This window comes from Bicyclus anynana, chromosome 15, assembly GCF_947172395.1.
Source record: "Bicyclus anynana chromosome 15, ilBicAnyn1.1, whole genome shotgun sequence".
Classification (NCBI taxonomy): Eukaryota; Metazoa; Arthropoda; class Insecta; order Lepidoptera; family Nymphalidae; genus Bicyclus; species Bicyclus anynana.
Genome location: NC_069097.1, coordinates 9,295,185 through 9,318,464, shown reverse-complemented (window position 1 = coordinate 9,318,464; position 23,280 = coordinate 9,295,185). Strand labels below are relative to the sequence as shown.

The 23,280-nt window shown below is 37.5% G+C and overlaps 1 protein-coding gene across 3 annotated transcripts; it reads right to left on the bottom strand.

The window, feature by feature from the left end:
* Nucleotides 1-523: 523 nt before the first annotated feature.
* On the bottom strand, nt 524-23,186 carry LOC112052054 (RAB11-binding protein RELCH homolog). Of its 3 annotated transcripts, none has more exons than XM_052885803.1 (16): nt 22,671-23,186; nt 21,888-22,058; nt 20,935-21,095; nt 20,522-20,740; nt 18,065-18,390; nt 17,272-17,466; nt 16,366-16,528; nt 15,501-15,666; nt 14,501-14,872; nt 13,445-13,790; nt 12,125-12,409; nt 11,091-11,209; nt 9,976-10,132; nt 9,047-9,255; nt 7,779-7,905; nt 524-7,080 (listed from the first exon to the last, which is right to left on the bottom strand). In XM_052885803.1, exons 1-16 carry the CDS (start codon nt 22,897-22,899, stop codon nt 6,855-6,857), a joined length of 3,471 nt encoding a protein of 1,156 aa, XP_052741763.1. In that variant the 5' UTR covers nt 22,900-23,186; the 3' UTR covers nt 524-6,854. The 3 variants fall into 3 exon arrangements, with proteins under 3 accessions (XP_052741763.1, XP_052741764.1, XP_052741765.1); XM_052885804.1 differs by having other exon boundaries at nt 20,570-20,740; XM_052885805.1 differs by having other exon boundaries at nt 20,576-20,740.
* Between the last annotated feature and the right edge of the window lie 94 nt (nt 23,187-23,280).

Here is a 23,280-nt window from a genome sequence, read left to right as displayed (position 1 = left end):
AACTAATAAACTCAAAATCACTACTTTTTCAAATCGTTGAAAAATTCTTTCACCAGTAGAAAGTTATTTCTAACATAGGCTAGAAGTCTAATTAATTCGACCTGTATGAGGTACTTATATTCTTTACAAGCATTGACCTCATATAATAAAAGGACGCACAATCATGTAGAAATACTTAAAAGCTGGCCGATTTTGCTTGGTTTTAGAATTATTGGTAAAGAAAATTATACCTAAAGTCCTTTAAATATAGTCCAATATTCAATAAAATCCCAAATTCAGAGCAAATTTAACCTCGAGGATTGAGTTTAAGGTTGAATTTGCAAATGCGACTAGTAGACGAAGTTGTCTTTGGCACTCATTGAGCGGGACATTTTTAATAGGAGATTGATGTTTAGAAGTTAGAAAACAACTACAAAACCATAAACCATAATTATATAAAACATTCTTCAAACAATTTCAGTAGCCTGATGAATGCTTTTTGCGATAAAGCAGTGTATGATTAAAGGTGAAAATAAAATACCAATTTAATTATCAAATGTATATTTTTTTCACTACTTTTATGTTGACACAACCTATAGTTTCATGTGCCGATACGATACGTTAAAATAATTTCATATTCATCATAGTATTTATTATATTATCACACGTAACTTGAAAATTTATAACAATAGAGTTGAAGTGGTATTAGTCTAAGAATTAACAAATATTTACTTCGCTAGATTTACCTTTACTATGAAAATCATGGAACTGTTTCTCCATCAATAATCTATTTTTAAGTAAAGTTGTGTCAAATTAAAAGAAAATGTAAGAGCTAGCGCGTTGTATGAACAAGCTCATAACTAAGGGCCCCGTATGAGTTCAACAAACAAGTTGGGTATACTCCGACAATAATTAAGTAAGTTCTAGCTATGATCACACTAAATATCTAGATCTAGATAACCTGTGTTTATAATTTACTCGCTATCAAAACCCAAGTGACGAAAAAAATATCTAGACTTTAGGTACATAAAGGTAGATCTAACGAATTAAATCTTTGTTCCAATGTCATGAGATTCGTAGAATGCGTGCAAGCATATTAAGTACATCAACATTAATGTCTAACACAAATAATATCATCATATTGTCAACAAGTAGGTAGTCGTATGAGTAGGTATAGTAAGTGGCCTGTAAGTTGAACTATTCATCATTATCAACCCATATTCGGCTCACTGCTGAGCTCGAGTCTCTTCTCAGAATGAGAGGGTTTAGGTCTTAGTCCACCACGCTGGCCCAATGCGGATTGGCAGACTTCACACACGCAGAGAATTAAGAAAATTCTCTGGTATGCAGGTTTCCTCACGATGTTTTCCCTTCACCGTTTGAGACACGTGATATTTAATTTCTTAAAGTTAAACTATGCGAAGACATTTTCAGGTGTAAGTTGCTATACGTAGGTAACCATAGCAACACATTGTTGACGCCATTACCATCGTTTATATATTTTTATTTATTTTATGTGTGTAAAATGATCATTCAATAACGAAATTAACCTTCAGTGTATATACACGCTTGGTATATTGCCGGCGCTTTTCTTTATGCTTATCAAATGCAGATTTTCCTAATTAGGTGAATTTAGCCTTATGCACGCCACTGACTATACTATCTTATATAACTAAATAGATAGATAGTTATATAACAATAACATATATTAAAACGAGTATAGTCGGATTCAATGCTTTATGACGTTTCGGAACATCGTGCGTTAAGCTGCGCAATACCAGATTTTAGGTATCAGCGGTAACGTAGGGGCGCGGCAGCAAGTCATCACCCCGTTGCTTCACGCGTCTTGACTCTATGACGTACGTCGTAAATATTGTATCCGACCATATATAGCAGGACAACCAAATAGATCGTAACTTTCACAGGTACTTTTTATATTGAACCACAACATGCTCAAAATAATTCGTTTGAACAACCACATCTACTGTAATAAAAACTTTCAAATAATACTTAAAACTTATACAATAAATACAACATAATTATAGGAAACAAAGTTCGCTTAGCACCATATAAGTATTAGAAAATCGAAAACATATATTATTTCAGTAATATACAGGGTGCTCGGGAGTATTTCCCATAACTTCAAGGTCCACTTATAGGAGCCGAACTGCATAACTAATATTTGTTGAACTAAAAAATAAAAACTTTATGTGTTGTTTTCAATCATACAAACACAAATTAAGAATATAGGAATAATAGGCAGATGGAGCGCACGGAACACGACGGTGTCGTAGCCGCTCCAAATACAAAATTCAAAAACCAATACATTCTCGAGTCAGTACGACACGAAGCGTCGCATCAGTAACTTTCAATATTAAAGAAAAATGGCGTTTTATGGCGTTAAATATTTTAAAAACTGTTCACACTAAAAAAACTAAAGACATAAGACGGAGTATTTTTTCATTGGCAATAATTGATTATTATATTAATTTACCCACATAATTATTGTTAGTCTTAAATTTTGAAATACAAATTATGAAAAATGTTTGTATATGCGGATGTCAAGGAGACGCGTGACGTTTGTTTTTTTTATAGGTTTCGTCACCTTCACCGCACTGCTTGTAAATACTCTGTGCATACAAAGTAATTCAAATAATTTCGACTATCCATGTGAATAAATGAATGTTTTTTTCTATCCTTGCATTTTAAAATTTGGCTACGTCATAATTATAGGATGCGTATATGGAACACATTTTAAGACCTATTTTCAAAAATAATATTATTTACTCCGAAAATATTAAGTTTAGAACGCATGTTCTTTAAACATATTTAATTAATTTTCGATAAAGAATATAACCCTAGATTTATGGATAATACTCCGGAGCATCCTGTATATTGTAAATTATATCATTGCCATGTAAAACGATAAAAGCTGCCGTTTCTACGAATAAAAACAGTGTCTACTCTGAAGGCATTGCGCAGACAACACAACCAAATGTTTTATTCTTCAAAACAAATTATCTCTAACAGTATTAATTTTATAACGTTCAATAAGACTACCAAAAAAGGATTACTTTTAGAAATTAAAAAATAAATCGATATCGAGTCTTAGACCAATTACCGTCTATTGGACTTGCAACTCAAATTCACCAACAAAATTGTCTGTTGTTTTTTTAAAGAAGGACGAGGTTAACTTACACATAGAAAATATTCAACACCAATAAATATATCCTGTGTCCTTACGCTACACACAACTAAAATTTTAAATCGTTATAACACACACGTGTAATTTTAACACAATGGAACATCGATTCTATAGACGCAGGTAACACATTTGATCATGATTAAATAGTTTTGACAGATGGGTAACCTCTAGCGAGGCAGGTCCTATAGAAGGTAATTGCTCCGAATCTAAATCCGTGAATTTTCTATCGATCTCCTATTAAAAGTGGAGGCACAATCAGCGACCAAAAAACGTTCCCACTCAATGAGTGCCAAACACAACTTCTTGGCACTCAAATCAAGTAGTCGCATTTGCAAATTCGACCTTAAACTTAAGCCTTAAGGTTGAATTTGCTGTGAATTTGGGATTTTATTGAATATTGAACTATATTTAAAGGCCTTTCGGTATAATTTTCTTTACTAATAGCTCTAAAACTGGCAAAGTAAAATTGGCCAGTTTTTAAGTGAAATTTTCTACATGATTGTGCGTCCTTTTATTATGAGAGGTCGATGGAATTATCTGATTTATTTTATCTGCGTCATGCTGTCTTTAACATTTGTTTACGCCATTCCTAATAACTACTGACACCTTAAACTTCGTGAATTACTTTTATTAATGTAAGAGAATACTTTTTTTTAACAAATAAAATTACATTAATTTAGAAGCGTCTAATAAATAATGGTTAGTTGAAGGTTAAAATCCAATTTCTCACTTATTAATTTTCCAATTCTACATTATAAAGTAATTAAGTACATTGTCGCTTGTTTCCATAAAAAGTGGAAAATTGGAATGATCTAATTTTAACAGAAATTGTATAATTGAAGTTACTAAATTATAATAACAGATTTGTCATTAATCGACATCTATATATTATTCTTAAAATCAATGATATTGCATTAAAATTTATAATATTATTAAAAAGAAATAGATATGTCACATACGCTCTAAAATTAGGTGTCCGAACTTATTTCAAGATCTAGTTCTACTAAAGGCTAAAGGCTAAAGAGTTTGTTTGTTTGTTTGAACGCGCTAATCTCAGGAACTACTGGTCCGATTTGAAAATTTCTTTTAGTGTTAGATAGCCCATTTATCGAGTAAGGCTATAGGGCCCCGTATTCCTACGGGATCGGGAACCACGCGGGCGAAACCGCGCAGCGTCAGCTAGTCGTAAGTAGATCGCACTTTGAATGCCAAATAATATAGACGTATATCTACGTTCTATCACATTCTTCTGTGCAAGCTACGGTACAAAAAACATTGCATAGATGATAAAGAAATAAATATTTATAGTGGTGTAAAAATAGCTCATATTTGAAGTTTGATAGCAATTTATGATGTTACGCCCGTTGTCCACGGAGGCATTTAAATACGTTCGTCACAACTCTTCAAGCCGTCAAAGAACGAAGATAGAAAGAAAATGAGTTTATTCTTTTTAGTGTCACAAACAGTACATCCTATTTAAGATATTATATAACTGTCTATGATACCAAACAGAAAGAGTTTACAGCTCAGCATAAACCGTTCATTGCAAAAAAAAAGTTGTTTATCTAGTAAATAGATCATAGGTTCTCAACCTTGTTTCGCCCACCGCCTTTAAGACTTTTTATCCGCTACGCCCATCACAATTATTTTAAATATTATTTTTTTAAATTATATTATTTTAATTTGCCTACTTCACTTATGTGCCATCTAAATGCCTTTTAACTTCTATTGTTTCTTTACAACCTCCTTGAAAATCTCCTAAGTCCACAAGTGGGCATTATTGCCTATGTTGAGAACCTATGGATTAAACATTGTAGTGTTTTTTAGATAGCGTGGGTACGGTGACAGTTCGTTTCACTCTTGAAAGTTTGCCGCGATTCACGATAATAGTACATAATAGGAACGTCATAAGGCAACTGTCACTATGCTATCTGAAAAACACTTTAGATGAACGTAGAAAATGCTTCAATGGACGCACAGAAGCCTTTGATGATTCAAAGCGTTGCAATTTAAAAATATTTCGTTTATAATATATTAATATTTTAAACTCCCTAATAATAGGGGAGCCCAATAGGGGTTTTTAGAATTTTCTGGAGCGCTGCAGTTGAACAAAGGGAGGATACATTGCATGTTGTTGAGTACCTCTATTAATTATGAACCCTTTATAAATAAAGGGTCATACGTTTAGAGCAACCAATCGGTAAAGTAATGAAAAATGATTAAAGTAAGGCGAGTTACTTGCCAGCTAAAAAGTCCCCGCGACACTCGAGTAAATTCTCATTCAGCATTACGGGCTCCCCTACCATAACGTCAACATTTCTACTATTGGCTAATTTGTATTGGCTTAAAAATAAATCGAGTACTTTCAGATACATAGAGCTAGAGGAAAATATGAGTGGAAAATTGTATTAATAATATAACATGTTAATAATTAAAGAAATAAATACTAGAACTATATGTAATTTTTCTTTTGATCTTTTATTTATTTGTATGTCTTTAAAAAAAATTTTTGTTCATTTAATGATTAATAAAGGAGATGGTCCAAAATTGTATGGAGCCCAGGATCAGTCATTGTACCCTGGCGGTAATAAAAGAAAATATTTTTTTTAACTATTTTTGTTTATATAAATCTACGAATTTCCTTTAATTCTTTCGAAATAATATTTATTCTCTACCAAGAAATGCAACACTATTAAGGGTAGTAATAGCGGATTGATGACATTTTCAATGCAGTAGTCGATTTGACGTTTGCTGTCAATTGTTATGTCATAGTTGCTATAAGGGCGCCATCTTGATATAACTCAAAAACTTGGGTTTTAATTTTATTTATTTCTTTTTATTTAGTTATTTAGATTTTAATAAAATCCTTGTATTTTATAAATTTTAATGATACGGGGTACAAGACCTGAAATGGACCATCTCCTTTATAGGAATCAGGTGTAATTAATAACATTGTATAAACATAAAAGACAAAATATTTTTATGCAAGTCAATTCTCTACTCAGTTTTGTCACTAGCCTAGGTTTTTTAATTAATATTTTTTAGTATAAATTAAATAAAAATAAGTAAAATTACGTTCACGTCCATCTTTTTAGAGATTGGAATTGAATTCTTGACGCAATTTTACTCTTTATTAATCAATACCATACATGGTCTGTCAGCCTGTGATGTTCAGACCTTCGTGACTTTATAAAGCTTTATAATTAAGATAGAAGCATGGGTGACGTTATTTACATTATTAGGTACTTTCATAAAATCACGAAGTTCTGACCACTGCAGGCCTTTGCTCAAATATAAAACAAGTACAACCCGATTTAAACTTTATGACATCTTGAAAGTTAGCTGTGAATGTCGCTTTGCGCAAACGTCCACTGAAATCAAGGCGCTTACCGATGATACCTAAAATTTAGCCCAGAGTATAGTAATTTATAGTCAGCTATATTAGTACTAATAACACAGGCCATAGGTACGTTTACGTTACGAAGTTGATTCAATACTAAAATCCGTTTGAAATCACTTCAATCCGATACCTACGATGTGGATATGTGGACGCCTACCATTAGATAACTCACAATGTTCCGAGATGTAATAGAGTTTGAATCAGGCTGTAACACAAGCAGTATTATGTATAGTTAGTAGTATATTTAAAAAGAAACCTTAGTAGTGTGAGTTAAGGTTTCTTTTTGAATATACTCTGCAAGTTCATATTGCTCTTCGACTGTTGGAATATCTGTGTGACCCTCCGGCCGACCTCCTGCGCCGCCTGTAGGTTGGTGGTGGGACGCGGGGAGGGCACCCTTGGGACCTCCGCGGAGGACCCCACCACGTGGAGTAGGGCTTCGATAGCGGGCTTGTATTGAGCTAGAGACGGCGTTTGTACTGTCTCCTCGAGTTTCCTGTGTGAAAATTTTTTTGATATTGATTTGTGATTCTAATTTTTTTTTATTCTTTGTAAGTTAGCCTTTGACTATAATCTCACTTGATGGTAAGCGATGATGCAATCTAAGATGGAAGCGGGTTAACTTGTTAAAAGTAGGTTGAAAATTCACGTCCCTTTCGGTTTCTACACGACATCGTACCGGGACGCTAAGTCGCCATGCGGATTGTCTTTTCGCGACTTGTAAAGCTTCGTGTACTTTTGTATCGAGAGTGGTGCCCATTTGATCTGACGAACGCATCGCGCTACGTTCTCGAGGTCTCTTCCCTTCCACTTTGCCAGTGATAACCAGTTTATCTAAGTTATCTCCTTCTCTCCGGGCAATGTGACCGAAGTACTCGAGGATCCTCTGAAGACAGGTGGTCCTATGCGCTGTCCACGGAATACAAGATGTATACAGGATGCTCAGGAGTATTTCCCATAACTTCAAGGTGCTGACAAGTCCACTTATATGACCCGAACTGCACAACAAATTTTTTCAACTAAAAAAAAAAATGGGAATCACTCGCGAGCACCCTGTATAATCGGAATACCAAGTACTCTAGCTCGGCAACTTGTAGCGATGCATGAAAAATCAACGACTGATGCACTTCACTTCCCCGCACGCACGATTTCACAACCGCGCAGTCTTTCCCCCCGCCGCCCGCATATACTGACCGCAGCGCAGGCAGCAGCGTGGGGTGGTGCGCGCAGTGGTGCGCGGCGAGCTGCAGCGCGGGCGCCAGCGCGCACACGCACTCGCCCGCCGCGCGCGCGTGGCACAGCGCGCACAGCAGCGACACCGCTGAAACAGTTTTAATTTTTTTTATTCTTTACAAGTTAGCCCTTGACTACAATCTCACCTGATAGTAAGTGATGATGCAGTCTAAGATGGAAGCGGGCTAACTTGTTAGGAGGAGGATGAAAATCCACACCCCTTTCTACTAGTTTCTAGTTACCACTAGGGTGGTAACTAGCCACGGCCGAAGCCTCCCACCAGCCAGACCTGGACAAATTAAGAAAATCTCAATCTGCCCAGCCGGGGATCGAACCCAGGATCTCCGTCTTGTAAATCCATTGCGCATAGCACTGCACCACGGAGGCCGAATAAACAGTACAAATAATTAAAAATTCATTCAATCAAAAGTTGCTGTAATTTATATTTTATCATCATCATCATCATCATCATCATCATCATCATCCTTATCGGCCGATGCACGTCCACTGAACTTTTGGCCTTTTGCATGGACGTCCAAGCACAACGGTCTCGATCCGCCAGCATCCGGCGGCTCATGCAAACCGCTTGACGTCCTCAGTCCACCTAGTGGGAGTCGACCAACACTGTCGCCATTCCAGCACCTTGAGACCACGTCTATAGCCTCTTCGAACTATGTGGCCCATTGCCACTTCGTGAGTCGCTGAGCTATGTCAGTGAATTTGGTTCGTCTGCGGATCTCCTCATTTTTTATTCAATCACGCAGAGAAGCTCTATAGCCCGCTGACTTTGAGCCTTCTAATAAGGCCCATAGTTAGCATCATATTTTAAAGATATATTTTTTGTTAAATATTTCAAATAATTTCGAAAGTCCCTCAGTGGGCGATGAAGCGAACTATGCACGGAGTTTCTCTGCATGATCGAATCAGAAATGAGGAAATCTGCAGACGAACCAAAGTTACTGACATAGCTCGGCGAGTCACGAAGCTGAAGTGGCAATGGGCAGGCCACATAGTTCGAAGAGCCGATGGAATGGCGTTCCAATGGCGACCCCGCACCGGAAAACGCAGTGTTGGTTAACCCCCCCTGTCCGGATCAAGGACATACAGCGGGTTATGTCCTCAGTTCACCTAGTGGGGAAAATGATCAATTGTTTTGTGTGCCGGTTAATTTCGGCAATTACGATACCACAGGAGAAGAATATGACGTCACAATAAACATTTTTTAGTACCTCTCTCAGAAACAGCGTGGCTGTCGACAGTGGGCAGCACGAGCAGCGCTAGCGCCTCCGCCGCGCGTGCACCCTCTCGCCCTGACACTGCGCCCGCGTTTAGAATGTTCTCAAACGGCGCCCAACACTGTTCCTCGCACGCCAGCCCGCGGCCTAGGCAGGTTCTTGTCACGCTGCCCCACGCTGTGATCGCGACTTCTCGAACAGCTCTGAACAAATGATTCATCAGTTAGGAATTCTGTCACTTTTGTCATCACATCCCGATATGGCGCAGTTTTATAGGAAAACTCAAACTAATGAAGGTTCTCGTCACGCTGCCCCAAATCGTGATCACCACTTCTCAAACAGCTCTAAACAAATGAGTCAATAGTTAGAAATTCTGTCCTACCGACTACGCCATATGGGGATGTGAGAACTAAAGGAGTTATAGGCAAACTCAAACTAATGCTCGTCACGTTTCCCCACGCTGTGATAGCCACAACTCGAACCGCTCAGAATAAATAACATTATCAGTGTATCCTATGCTGTCCTACCGACTGCGCCATAAAGAAATATGACAGCAAAAGGAGAGTCACAGATAAACTAGAACTTGTGCAAGTTCTTGTCACACTACCTTCTCGAACGGCTCTGAACAAATGAATAAAATACCGACTGCGCCTTAGAGATAAAAATAAGATAAAGAATATGAAAAAAGGACAGTTACATGCAAACTGGAACCTATGCATGCCATGGTACGCCATTTTTAGAACCGCTATGAAAACATTACTCCGGGACAGTGTTAGCCCGTCCTGCCGACTGCGCCAAATAGTGCTGTCACAATGAAAGAATCAATATGCAAACTAAAATCTATGCAAGGCCGTGAATCAATAGCTAGAAGAATAAACATGATAATTACTTAAAATTTTACTAAATCTGTAAATTTAACTCACATATCGTTATCATAGAGTAGCGCAACAACAGCCGGTAGCATTTGCTTCTCTATACACTCTTCTTCGACGTCGGTCAAATTCAGCAGTTCAGTGACGAGCGTTGCGATGTACACACGTATCGTGCTGCCACTCGAGCTGTCGCAACTGCTCGCTGCGACTGGAATTCAAAATTCAAGATGCGTTTATTTCGAGTATCATCATCATCATTATCATCATCTCCTTTACCCACTTAACACAGAGATGAATATATTAGCATTCCATGGATTCACTGTGCGGATGCCGGGCAGAGCTCTGGACTTGTTACCAATGGATATACCAGGGTTAAGGAATTCCTTGGCAATCGTTTAACACTCCCCTTCTCCGGTCGTGTTGTTCTCCCTGCCTAGCCAAATTTGGTAAGATCCCATACCCATTGTAATATAAAACTTGCTGCAGTTCTAGGCCTAGGCCTAGTTAAGAGTAGTATTTAAGCAAATTATAGAGAGATTTTGCTGGTATCGCTAGTATGACTTTCATGTCTTCGTATTGCATGTCCTTACCAAGCAAACCTTTACTCCTTAACTTTTTTGACACTGGTCACTTTCAGACTTCACTTATGCTTATACTCATTCCCTATTGACGTTTGATTATATTATTATTTTCTGAGACTCCACCACCGGTCGAAAGGCAGATTCTGCTGAGAACAGCTGGCAAGAAACTTAATAGTTGTTCTTTTAAATCATCATTTAAAAATGAGATTTTTTCAAGTATTTATTATTAATTATCTTTATGTGAAGATGAAAGCCAATCTAGTTGCTTCCAAGCAGAAAGGTCATAGAACGTATTAGTACAAAATAGATCACAACAGAATGCAAATGAACCTGACGCTAATAAATGCATACCCAAAAATATATCAAATCAAAACGAAATAAATTTATTTCAAGTAGGCTTAGTTTACAAGCACTTTTAAAACATCAAGTTTGACTATTTGTAAAGACTCTACCACCGGTTCAGAAGGCAGGTTCTGCAGAGAAGAGGCAGCAATTAAATCAGAAGCCAAATAGCCTTTTAACGACTTCCAAAAAGGAGGAAGTTCTATGTTCGACTGAATGGTTTTATTATACTGAAAAACTTACATTCTCGCAATTGCTCCATGAACAAGTACAGTATATCCGGCTTGTGTTTCGCCAGCCACTTGAAAGGTATTGAGAATATTTTCACTGGAAGCCCTCTGATACTACTGTATAGAACCCACCTGCAAATTATAAACTATATTATTGTGTATATGAAAACTAAATATCTATATATTAAAAAAAAGTTTCAAGGCCCAGTCAAAGTAACATGGATGGATTGGCACTCTAATGTCGGGCATACACGAACAGCTTGAAGCAGGATCGACTGTTTCAAGCTGCAACTGCATAGTGAGCTTCAGAGTTCTACCTACGTACCGCTCGAAAAGGGGAATGCCCATACAACGTCGGCCCAGGGAACCCAGATATTCCCCTCGTATATAGTGTATGGAGATAATAATATGATGTATAGATGTATGTTTCTTGAAAAAAAAAAATACTTTTTTGGTCACTCTTCTTGGACAAAATGTTCGGCGGTGTACCAAAGCGGTTAAGTATCATTTGGAGCTGTATTATTTTTTCTATTACCAACAAGCTTAAAAACAAGATAACGAACAAACAAAGCAATCATAAGACTAGAACTAGAAAAAAAAATCGTAAAACTTAAGCTGTGTGGTCGATTTTAGCTTGTCCCCGTTGTGAACAAATTAAAGATGATTTAAAAATGTCGTAAAACGTTGTATCAAACTTTTTTTGATAAAGTAATGATTTCATCCATCATTCATCATCATTATCAACCCATATTCGGCTCACTGCTGAGCTCAAGTCTACTCTCATTATGTAAGGGGTTAGGCCAATAGTCCACCACGCTGACCCAATATAGATTGGCAGACTTCACACACGCAGAGAATTAAAGAATTTCACAACTATACAGGTTTCCTCACGATGTTTTTCCTTCACCGTTTGAGACACGTGACATTTAATTTCTTAAAATGCACATAACTGAAAAGTTGAAGGTTATTCCCCGGATCGGATGCGAACCTTCCGGAATCGAAGGCAGAGATCATATCCACTGGTCTATGACGCCACAATATACTTACTTTTGAAGAAACTCTGCACGTTGCTCGCTCTTCTCTATCGCAATTAAAATCGTAACTAAATAAACACCGACAACTACAACACTGTCCACATTCACCGCGTGCAATTTCTCCAATTTATTCTCCAATTCCGCAATAATGTCGTTGAATATCGGCCTGAGTATTCTCGACGTGAACTCAAGCCCGAAGTTATCGACGTAAGCGGTAAATAACGTTATAACTGCCTCGTATAACACGTGGTGGTTCAATGCTTTGCTTTTTGTTGCAATTTCGAGTATTTGTTTTATCCTGGAACATAACTTGGTTATAATAATAGATGATAGCAAAAATTAATTACTGTTCTTTCATCATCATTATAATTATCAGCCGATGAACGTCCACTGGTGGTCACAGGCCTCTTGCATGGACCTCCAAGCACAACGGGCTCGAGCCGCCAGCATCCGTTTGATGTCCTCTGTCCACCTAGTGGGGGGTCGACCAACACTGCGCTTTTCGGTGCGGGGTCGTCATTCCTGCACCGTCCATCGGCTCTTCGAAGTATGTGGCCCGCCCATTGCCACTTCAGCTACGCATTCGCTGAGCTATGTCAGCGGCTTTGGTTCGTCTTCGGATCTCCTCATTTCTGATTCGATCACGCAGATTGTTCTTTAGTCTCGTTAAATCTCAAAATGGCTCGTCCACTTTTTTTTAAATTAATTTCTTTGTAATCGACAGCGTTAGAATAACGAATTTTTGTTTGCGTTATTACACAAATAACTTGAAAGCAACTTTTTCATTTTTCCTCTGGCCTCCACCAGAGCAGAGCAAGAGAGCGTAGCGGAGAAACGGCCTAATGCGGAGCGGAGAAATGGACTAATGCGAAGCGGAGAAATGGACTAATGCGGAGCGGAGAAATGGGCTAATGCGGAGCGGAGTTGCGTATTGTGTCTGTCCAGCGGAGCGGAGCGAGGGTGTGGGGCGGAGTTGCTGACTATGTTAAATTTAATTGATTTAACCCCGCTCCGTTTACCGCTATTATATGAATTTTTAAACTAGCTTGCAAGTATCTGTCCACTTACGAGGAGCGGAGATTTTGTGCAATCCTATTAGTTCATAAGTCTCCGTTTCTCGGCTCCGCTGCCTCGCTCCGCTTCAGTGGACTGGCAGGCTTAGACTTTCGGTCACGACCCGAGAGCTGAGCCATTACAGGTTGTTGATTGCAATGCAGCCTGAGATATATCGCTTTTAGCTAGGCCGCCTGTACACCCTACTCACATTAGCAACATTTGTTTTGTTTTTGCTGTCATATTTGTGTCCAATAAATCATAAAAAAAAAATACTTACTCATTGATAAACCACTTCAATTCCGTCCACCTAACTTGTTCATTATCTTTTAACAAACTATTCATATATCCTAACAACACTTTAGCGTCCAAATGGTCAGTCATGTAACATTGTAAATCAATAAATTTCTCATTCAAAGGTACATCTTGCAGGTTAATAGTTTCCATATCACAGTTATTCACATTCGCGTCCTTAACTATTTGTACATTTATCACGTAGGCCAGTTTGGGTATAACTAAAGATCTCATTACATCTAAGTATAGAATCACGGTTTTCCATTCGGTATCTGTGCACGCTTTTAATATGTTTGACATAATTTTGGTGCACAGTTCTGATGAAAACTTTCCTGAAAGAAAATATTTCGTTGTAAAGTAGGGTTACAGTACACTAAAAATCATTATAGATAATAAATAAAACTGAAATACTAATGTAGTCCGCTCTGAACAATAGGCATACTACACAGGATACAAAAACATTTTCTACCATTATGACTTTTATTCTAAGTTTTTGAATTTAAAAGTCACCACAATAACATAACTTGACGTTTCATAGGTGCTTGTAACTAAGCCTACATCTAAGTGTTGCAACTTCAGAGCGGACTAGAAGTTTGGCGTAGAATATAATTGTTGTAAATAGAGACGTTATACATCCAATATAAAAAGTTACAAAAATGCTTGAGAAATCTTTAAAATATCCACGAAAAGTGTCAAAATACAACAACAAATAATAAAAAAAAATAATTATTAAGAATTATTTTTAGCTTGACTTAAAAAAACACCGTACCGTATTTTTATTTGCTAATAAACATGACATTTTCAAATCACATAATTATGTAGTTGGTAGTTTAAAAAAATCAAAATAGGTAAAACAAACTTCACTATTATATTTTCGATCACCCAAAAATAGAGTCAATAGCAAATAAATAAATCTAGATTTTCTATGCAGTTTTAAAATTTAAATAAGAATGTCTCTTCTGTATTGTCACTTTCCCATCATAATGACAATTTTACCCTGAATTTTGGGAGATTTAAAACGAATTCCGCACGTAAAACTTACCAGCAATTAAAGCACTCCTCGCCAACACTGGGACGAATACATTTACAGTGTCCTTCACATTTTTATCAACTGTATCCTTCAGGAAATTGAACATAATAGTCTCCAGTTGCCCATACTTATGTTCGGCGACAGGACAAATTAGACATGCTGACTTAAGGCCTATGCTTCTTATCTCTGGTTCACTAGATTCGCACATCAAAACTACTAGACTCAGTAGCAAAGACGTGCACAGTTCTATGGGGACGTATGGGGCTATGGAAAGGCATATCTGACTGGCTAAAACACGTCGCTCGGGTGACCTTGAGGCTAATAATTCGGCTATTGAAGATAGAACCTCACCGCTGCCACCCCATTTCACTACTAGACATGTTGCTGAAATAAAAATTTTGTCAATTTTTAATGTGAGAAGGTTTAAAGTTATTGATGTCAGTTTTATTCCTGAAATGATATCGGCCAAGTCGTTTATAGATTACATCAGTACATTTTTGTTTGCTTGAATCGCGAAGCAAGTTCAAGGAAACACATTGGCCTGGATTCCCTTTTTTACGCGTTTTTACCTAACCATGGCTGCAAAGTCTTTCATTGCACAGGATAAATGGTGAGTGTGTGCACAATATAATATGTGAGCCTTGTACCCCATTTTACCATTGTAGAGAGTGTTTACGAAGGTATTTTTGACTTGTTTTTAAGTTAAGAACTAGCAAAGAAACCAATTAAACCTCTTATTTTCCAGACGACCGAGGATGCGCATAACAAAAAAATATAGCTCTCTCTTTTTTATCCCATCCCGACGAAAGAGAGAGATTTTTGATTTCACTGCTATTGGACGACAATATTTCGTTGACGTACGATAGGTACTAAGCAAAAGTCTGCATCAAATGGTAGCTACGTAACGAGGAATTGTTCAGATTCAAAAACGGATTCATTCAACTAAGACATCAAATTTTTTTATCATCATACAATTTTCCCGCGAAACAATAACAAGTACATATTTATATACCTTCGCATACAGCTTTGGCGTCTGGTGGTTCTGGTTTCTTGTAGAGCGTCAGTAAGGAATGCAGTAGCCGCGGTCGCCGTGCGTCGCCTGGTGGTAATAATGCCGCCGCCGCCGCTAACAAGGCCGCCGCCTCGCTGCGTCTAGCTACCAACGTGTGCGGTAGAACCTATAATGTCATCATTCATCACTAACAACCCATATGCGGCTCACTATTGAGCACGTCCTCTGAGAGGGGTTAGCTAATAGTCCACCACGCTGGCCCGATGTATGTTCGCTTAGATCTTTTAAACTATGAAACGGATTTAAATGTAGTTTAGTTTTAGTGTAGCTATAGATTTGTGTGATTGATTTAAGAGGAAGGAATGTATTTATAAAGTACATACATATTATAGTACAGAAAATAAATCAGAGATTTAAAATGTAGAGGCAAAGTGGCAGCGATCGGCGAGCGAAGAAAAAGATTTCTCACAAAAGAAACAAAAATGATCTTGCATAAAATAAATATGATAGTGACACCTATATATTAAGTTTCCACTTTTTTGACTGCACGCTCGGGAAAAAATATTGCTTTCTTTTGTAATTTCTGAACTGAATCTCACAGTTTTTTTATTATATGTTTTTCTGGGAAGAACAAGATTAGGCGGTGCCAATCCAGTGTCGTGTTTTAATTAAAACCGTTTCTGAAAGATCCACAGAAATTTCGTAATTTAAACGGCTTGAATTAAAACATCACTGACTTGGCACCGCCTTCAAACTGATCAGAAGGTAGCACATAGGTAAGATGTTATTTTTCGCTTTTTAGCTTAGATTAATTTTTGAGTTGGAAGTCGGTTGAATTTTTTTGAGTAATAGTAAATTGACTTACTCTGGGCAAAGTGTCAGCAACAAGTGGCAGCAATCCCGGCAGAGTGATAGGTTTCTCGCTGTTCACCAGTTCGCACAACAAGTCGTTCGCCAGAGGTCCATTCATATCCAGCGTCTCATTGCACCACGCTAGGATGGATTCCTTTAAATGGTTAGGAAGGGAACTGTCAACAAATAATGTTATTATTGAATACAAGAAGGCTTTATTTTTATTATAGAACATTAATGATTGATTTATTTTTGGTCGTTCTGACTTGCCACAAAATATTAAAATAGTGAAAAAATTCAAACATTATTAGCTAAATAGGAGAGAAAATATGGAGTTACATCTGTGTTTCTTCGTTATTGCGATGATCTAACATGAGGGTCTCGTCGAGTGTGGTCACGCTGCCTCGTCGGAAAGGGGACCCGCGCATGCTGTCGGTGATATATCTACTTGTCAACCCACATCTCCTTGCTGTTGTCGATGGTGTTGTAGTCGTAGTGCACGCGGGTCCACTCGCTCGCGTCGTTCATGCTGAGGGTCTCGTCGAGTGTGGTCACGCTGCCTCGCCGGACAGCGGACCCGCGCACGCTGTCGGTGATATATCTACCTGTCAATCCACATCTCCTTGCTGTTGTCGATGGTGTTGTAGTCGTAGTGCACGCGGGTCCACTCGCTCGCGTCGTTCATGCTGAGGGTCTCGTCGAGTGTGGTCACGCTGCCTCGCCGGACAGCGGACCCGCGCACGCTGTCGGTGATATATCTACCTGTCAATCCACATCTCCTTGCTGTTGTCGATGGTGTTGTAGTCGTAGTGCACGCGGGTCCACTCGCCCGCGTCGTTCTTGCTGAGGGTCTCGTCGAGTGTGGTCACGCTGCCTCGTCGGACAGCGGACCCGCGCACGCTGTCTGTGATATATCTACCTGTCAATCCACATCTCCTTGCTGTTGTCTATGGTGTTGTAGTCGTAGTGCACGCGGGTCCACTCGCTCGCATCGTTCATGCTGAGTGTCTCGTCGAGTGTGGTCACGCTGCCTCGCCGGACAGGGGAACCGCGCACACTGTCTGTGATCAAACCCGGCTCGAATGAACTGGTGTTTGAGCCATCCTTCTTTGTCCTGAAAAATAAAATTTTGGACATACTTAATTTTTTGCTAGAGTTCATAAAACAAATTACTTTAAATATGGGCTCTAGATTAAAAAACTGCCCTTTTGATTCAGTGAGAAGTCTGAGTGGCTTTGGATAGGAAGGTTCTGAGTTTGTTTCCTGGGTCGGCCAACAATGTACTGAGTTTTTCTTTCATCAAAAGCTCAGCCAAAGTTCGGCAGTTGGTGGTGTTACACCTGCGAGCCCGCCAAGCCTTATTAGAGAAGCTTGGTTAATCCAAACTCTTTATCTAAAGACTACTGGGCCGAGCTTCCCTCCATAGAGTATGAAGGAAAGCTCGGCCCAGTAGTCTGCCGTTAATTGTTTTTCTCTGTTGTAAAGTACCAATTTGTTACTTTATAAAATTACGATCTAGCCTACTTATGTGACTAATTAGTAATTTAACTTTAACCTAAACTTATAATACCTTATTATTATACTAAGATAATGTCCAATAACTTAATCTTATGAATGTCAGTCTTTCACTAACCATTACGTCTTATGGTCACTTTGTTCACATGATCTTCCATATATAAAATGGGCAAATAATAATGGTTACGAATACTCACATCCCAGTACTTGTTTTCTCACTATATATCATTTCAAACTGCTCAGGCGTTGCACTGTGAGTTGAATTTCCACTTCCATAATGATTCTCCATAGCTGTACATGTCAGTGGCTTAATCTCATTCACTTGCTCCAACCTTGACTGCGTACTGAGCATTTTTTCACTTGATATTTGTAATTCTAGAACTTTACTTTCGGATGTGGGACTTGTAAGAGAGTTGAGGCTAACTAATGCTGCGTCATATAATTTTTGAAAATTCAATTTCTCCGTTTCCAATGCTGTTATTTTCTGTTTCAGTAATTCTATCTCTTCCGCTTGTATTAAAAGCTGTAAGGAGGACAAGGTCTCATTCGTTTCGGAATTAATTTTACAATTTATTTGTGCTACTTGAAAGTCACATTCAGCCATATATTTTTAAAAACAATGTTTGAATTACAAAAATTTATCGAAAAATTTAATTTCTATAGAGAGAGGCAATTGAGATATATGTTATCACTTTTTTTTTCCTGATTATGTAAGTGCCGTAGGCTCCTTATGGGACATCAGCGGCATCACAGGAAGGTTTGGGCGAGCGCAGAAGCATCGCCTGATGGGGCCCGAAGGCAGAAGCCTGAGTAGATATGCGAAACGACTCTCTAAGGGCGTCTCCTCCATCACATAACATACAAATTGAATTAAAACTAAAAAAATGTTCTGAACTGTGATGTACTGCATGCCAATATGAGGTTTGTCAATAGCCACATCTCATCTTTTATATATATCTAGAATGTATATATAAAATGTAATTGAATGATTTGAAGGGGCGGTCAGCGCAATAGGATAATTCATTGGTAACAAAGAACAAGAAAAGTATATGCCGTCTTGTGACTAGAGACCAGGTTATAAGCAAACATAGAAAGCCTGAATCCTAGATTACATCACTGGTAGCCAATTATTAGACCATTATGGCAATCCAAATTATAAATGCATATATCATTCATAATAAATGTAACAATCAAATAATAGTTCTGATCCTCTAGAGCAAATTTAAAACTATAACAGTCTAAATATCAGTATTTGGATTGTATTTTAATGATGAGAATTACTTTAGCTATGACAAAACATTTCCTTCTGCATTTAAATGTGGAACTAAAAATAACATAAAGGAATGAAAATTATGTACCCACCACAGCTATACAACAAAAAATACAGTAACCAGCGAATATGTCTACCTACAATATGCAAATAATCTGTTCTCTAGTTATTATAAATAGAAGTAATGAAATATTAACACACAAATTCACTCATATGAACACGGAGTCATGCACAGAAATCGGACATTAAATTAATGAGAACCCAAAGATGATAGAAAGTAGAAAATCATTGTCTATAAACAGCAAAACTTCATTAAGGCATGCAAAGAAGTTGTCATACAAATTGTCTCCCAGGCCGATCAGCCTATGGAATAGGTCACTAGCCCCAGGAATAGAATAATGCTGCTTTACAGCAGAGTCAAGCGGTGGTAGTACTTAAATAGAAGACCTCACAAAACACTCTACGCATTATCATTTACAACCCATAGTTTGCTTACTGTTGAACACGAGTTTCCTTTAAGAATGAGAGTAGTTAGGCTAATAGTCCATTACAATTGCCCAGAATTGAGAACATTCTCAGGCATGCAGGTTTCCTCACAATGCTTTTTTTCACCTTTGAGACACGTGATATTTAATTTCTTAAAATGTACATAACTGAAAAGTCGGAGGTGCATGCCCCAGACCACATTCACCACCCAAGAGAGAGGGTTCCTCAAAGCTAGAGGTCATATCCAGTGGATTACAAGACTATTCAGAGACATTGCCATGTGAAAATTTATCAGTATCTTCAATCAATAAGTCCAGTAGTAAAAATTAGCATGCATAGGCATTGTCACAAATCATTAAAGCCGATGTATACATGGATAGGCAGAAAACAAACCATTTAAGAGATTGTCTAACATGAAATGAACACTTCTCCAGTTTTATGTCATTGGAACCTTTCTTAGATATAGTCTTTACAGACAATGCTAGTCTATGGACTTACCATACAATTAATTGATTTATAAGTCTGCAGTCCATGTTTAAAGAGAAAAACACCACATTTCTAATATTTGCTAAATATTTGCTAAAATATTAAAATAAGTATAAAATTTATTAAAGTTGACTTCTTAAGAATCGATTGTTCATATATAGTCCTCGAAATGGACTTAAGAAAAAAATATGGACAGTAAAATTCAATGAACAAATGACAGCGTCACGTTTTTTGTTCGCAACCTATTCTGTGCACCATTCACTTTTCAGGCGTAAGTATTTAGACGTACATAGTGTGCGTCGGAGCTGACACACACAATTTAATTACATTTTATATAGGAGGTTCAGGTAAAGTAGACAATCTCTTATTAACAGTGTTAGTACATCGTATATAAGCAGTGTAAGTTAATCACCTCATGATTCCACTCATTGTCATGGTCTAATGATATCGGGCAACTCACACACACATCATCATTTTCTGTCTGGCACATGATGTTTGCAGTACACATGTCTGTTGCAGTACTTGCATCGGCTTTGGGCACATTCATATTTGTTGTGCTTCCCCAAAATAGTGATATCAGATTGGCTGGGCGTGGCATATTCAAGCCAACATCATCCCAATCTTCAAATTCCTGAGGAGACAAAAGAAAAAACTTTAGAATTACTCAAGAATAAGCCCTCATTCGCACAAAGGCTTTTTTAATGGATATTCAAAAAGTGTTCAAATACAAATAATGCATTCCAATGTATATGTTCCTACAACAGCGTTTTTAATACACAATGCTTTTTTTGGAGCGGCGTTAGATAATGATATAAAAAATAATACCTGGTCAGGATTTTCATCAGAAAATGTTATACTAGTCAGTTTATAATTCTGTAGAAGGAGATATTCGTTGATTAAAAAGTTGAGAGCTCTTTTCTCATGTGGTTTTAGAGATCTTTGGTTGAAATTGCTTTTAGAATTATTATCTAGAGCTGAATCTCCATCTATAATAAAGAAATTGCATATTAATTGTTATTTATAGGCAAAAATAGACCATCAAGATCCACCAAGGTACATCTACAAGCACATTGGTTGATCTTGGTGGTCTATTTTTGCCTCCATGGACTTACTTAATTAACATGTTAACCTTGGCATCAACCTAAGGCATGGGTGTTAAACCGTATGTGCCTGTAATTTCACTGGTTACCATGCCCTTTTTTTTTTATTCTTTACAAGTTAGCCGTTGACTACAATCTCACCTGATGGTAAGTAATGATGCAGTCTAAGATGGAAGCGGGCTAACTTGTAAGGAGGAGGATGAAAATCCACACTCCTTTCGGTTTCTACACCCGGCCTCCGTGGCGCAGTAGTATGCGCCGGCCCTTCAGACAGGGAAACAGTAATGCTGTTTGATGGTATTTCCCCAGACAAAATCTGTCACTAAAAAGAGCTATTACTGCTGAAAGCCCTAACAAAGAAACAGTTCTAATTTAGATTTCATGATTTGACCCACATATACAGGACAAATTAAATAAAGGTTCAAGTAATATATGGGTTTATTAATTAAATTATTGAAACAACTATTATTAATTACTTATACTATTTATTCAAGGTAAGTATCAATATTAAGAAAAAGATTGTTTTATAGCAAAATACACTATTTATAATTCACACTTGTATAAATACAGGTGTTACAATAAGAGGAAGCAATAAGTTTCCATAAACTTAATTAGATACTTAAAACTAATAATAAAATCTAAATAGTAACAATAATTACAATAAAATCAATATCTTACCTGCAAACTGTGTAAGGTTGGCTCTTAAAGCATTTATAGTCTCCCTTGCTTTACGCAGCTCAAACTCTAGGACTGCAACATCACCTCCACTGCCTGCCCTGTCGCCACCGCCATCCTCAGAATACCTTGCTGTGTCTAGAGAGTCTAAAGTTGCTTGACTTGGAGATCGGTCTAAAAATTATTTTTAAAATAATTGCTAAATTACGTTTTTTTCTATCATTTATTTAGGAGAACAACACGAGCGGATGTAGGAAGTGTTAACCATATATCTTGTAGTCACAAGTCCAGGACTCTGCTGGGAGTTTTTCTCTTACCATGCGACGGACCTGGCACCTGCACTGTGAATCCGTAGAATGCTAAGATATTAGTCTAGTTTTTTTTTTGTTCATATTGCAGGCTACGCTGACCAATTGACTAGCACTCGCACTAGCATCAGGTCTATTGGCAACAAGATACCTGTCAGTGATAATTGTTTTGTTTTGGTCCCAGTAGAGCAATGCACTGCTAAATTTATTAATAGTTTTCATTATTACCTCACAACAAATTAAAACAGTTATATGAAACCTACAGTAGATATGGAAAATAATATTTTTGGTTTTTCCATGAAATTCTGAGATACTCTCATATGGAACAAAGTCAAGTATTCTCTGTTTTGCAGTTTGGTGGATCACTCTAACATCCAAACCCCTCAGTCCTACAGAAGAGAGGACATGATTAATGGACTAAACAAATGTGTACCTTGTGTTTGGTGGTTTTACAAAAGCAAAATAACATTATACATACGCATAGAAGCAAAATCTGCGCTCCTTGTGACATGTTGCTCAAAATTCCCAGGATTTGAAAAGAATTCACGCAGTTGAGGTAGTTCCTTGCCATTTTCGACAAGCTCTGTATGAAGTTCCAAAGCAGTTAGGTAAAGATTATCTTTTAGAAGTTTTGACGCTATGTCTTCATAGGCCAGGCGTGGAGATGCTGAGAAGGAGCTTTCTTCCACATCTTTGTACGGATTCATTGTATATACGTAAAGTCAATACATTATACAAAAATAAACTTTAAATTTGTCAAGATTTACACATTTTACGAAACTTGTTTACATTTCACTATTATAGATTGCTGTGATTTATTTAACAATGTATTATTGAATCATTACATTTACGACAGTTACTTTAGATTCTTTGTGTTTATTCATTCAATTTTGTTAACTTTAATCATATTCTAGGGAAAAAAATTCTATTGGTTGAAAAACATTGCTGGATATTTTTGTGTCTAGTGATGACAGATTGACATTTGATTTGACAGGTTTTTTTTATTTTTTTTACTACCGCTCTTGGCTTTTCGTAATTCGTGGCTTTGAAAATAATTCCTCTGATACGTAACCCCACGTAAAAGTACT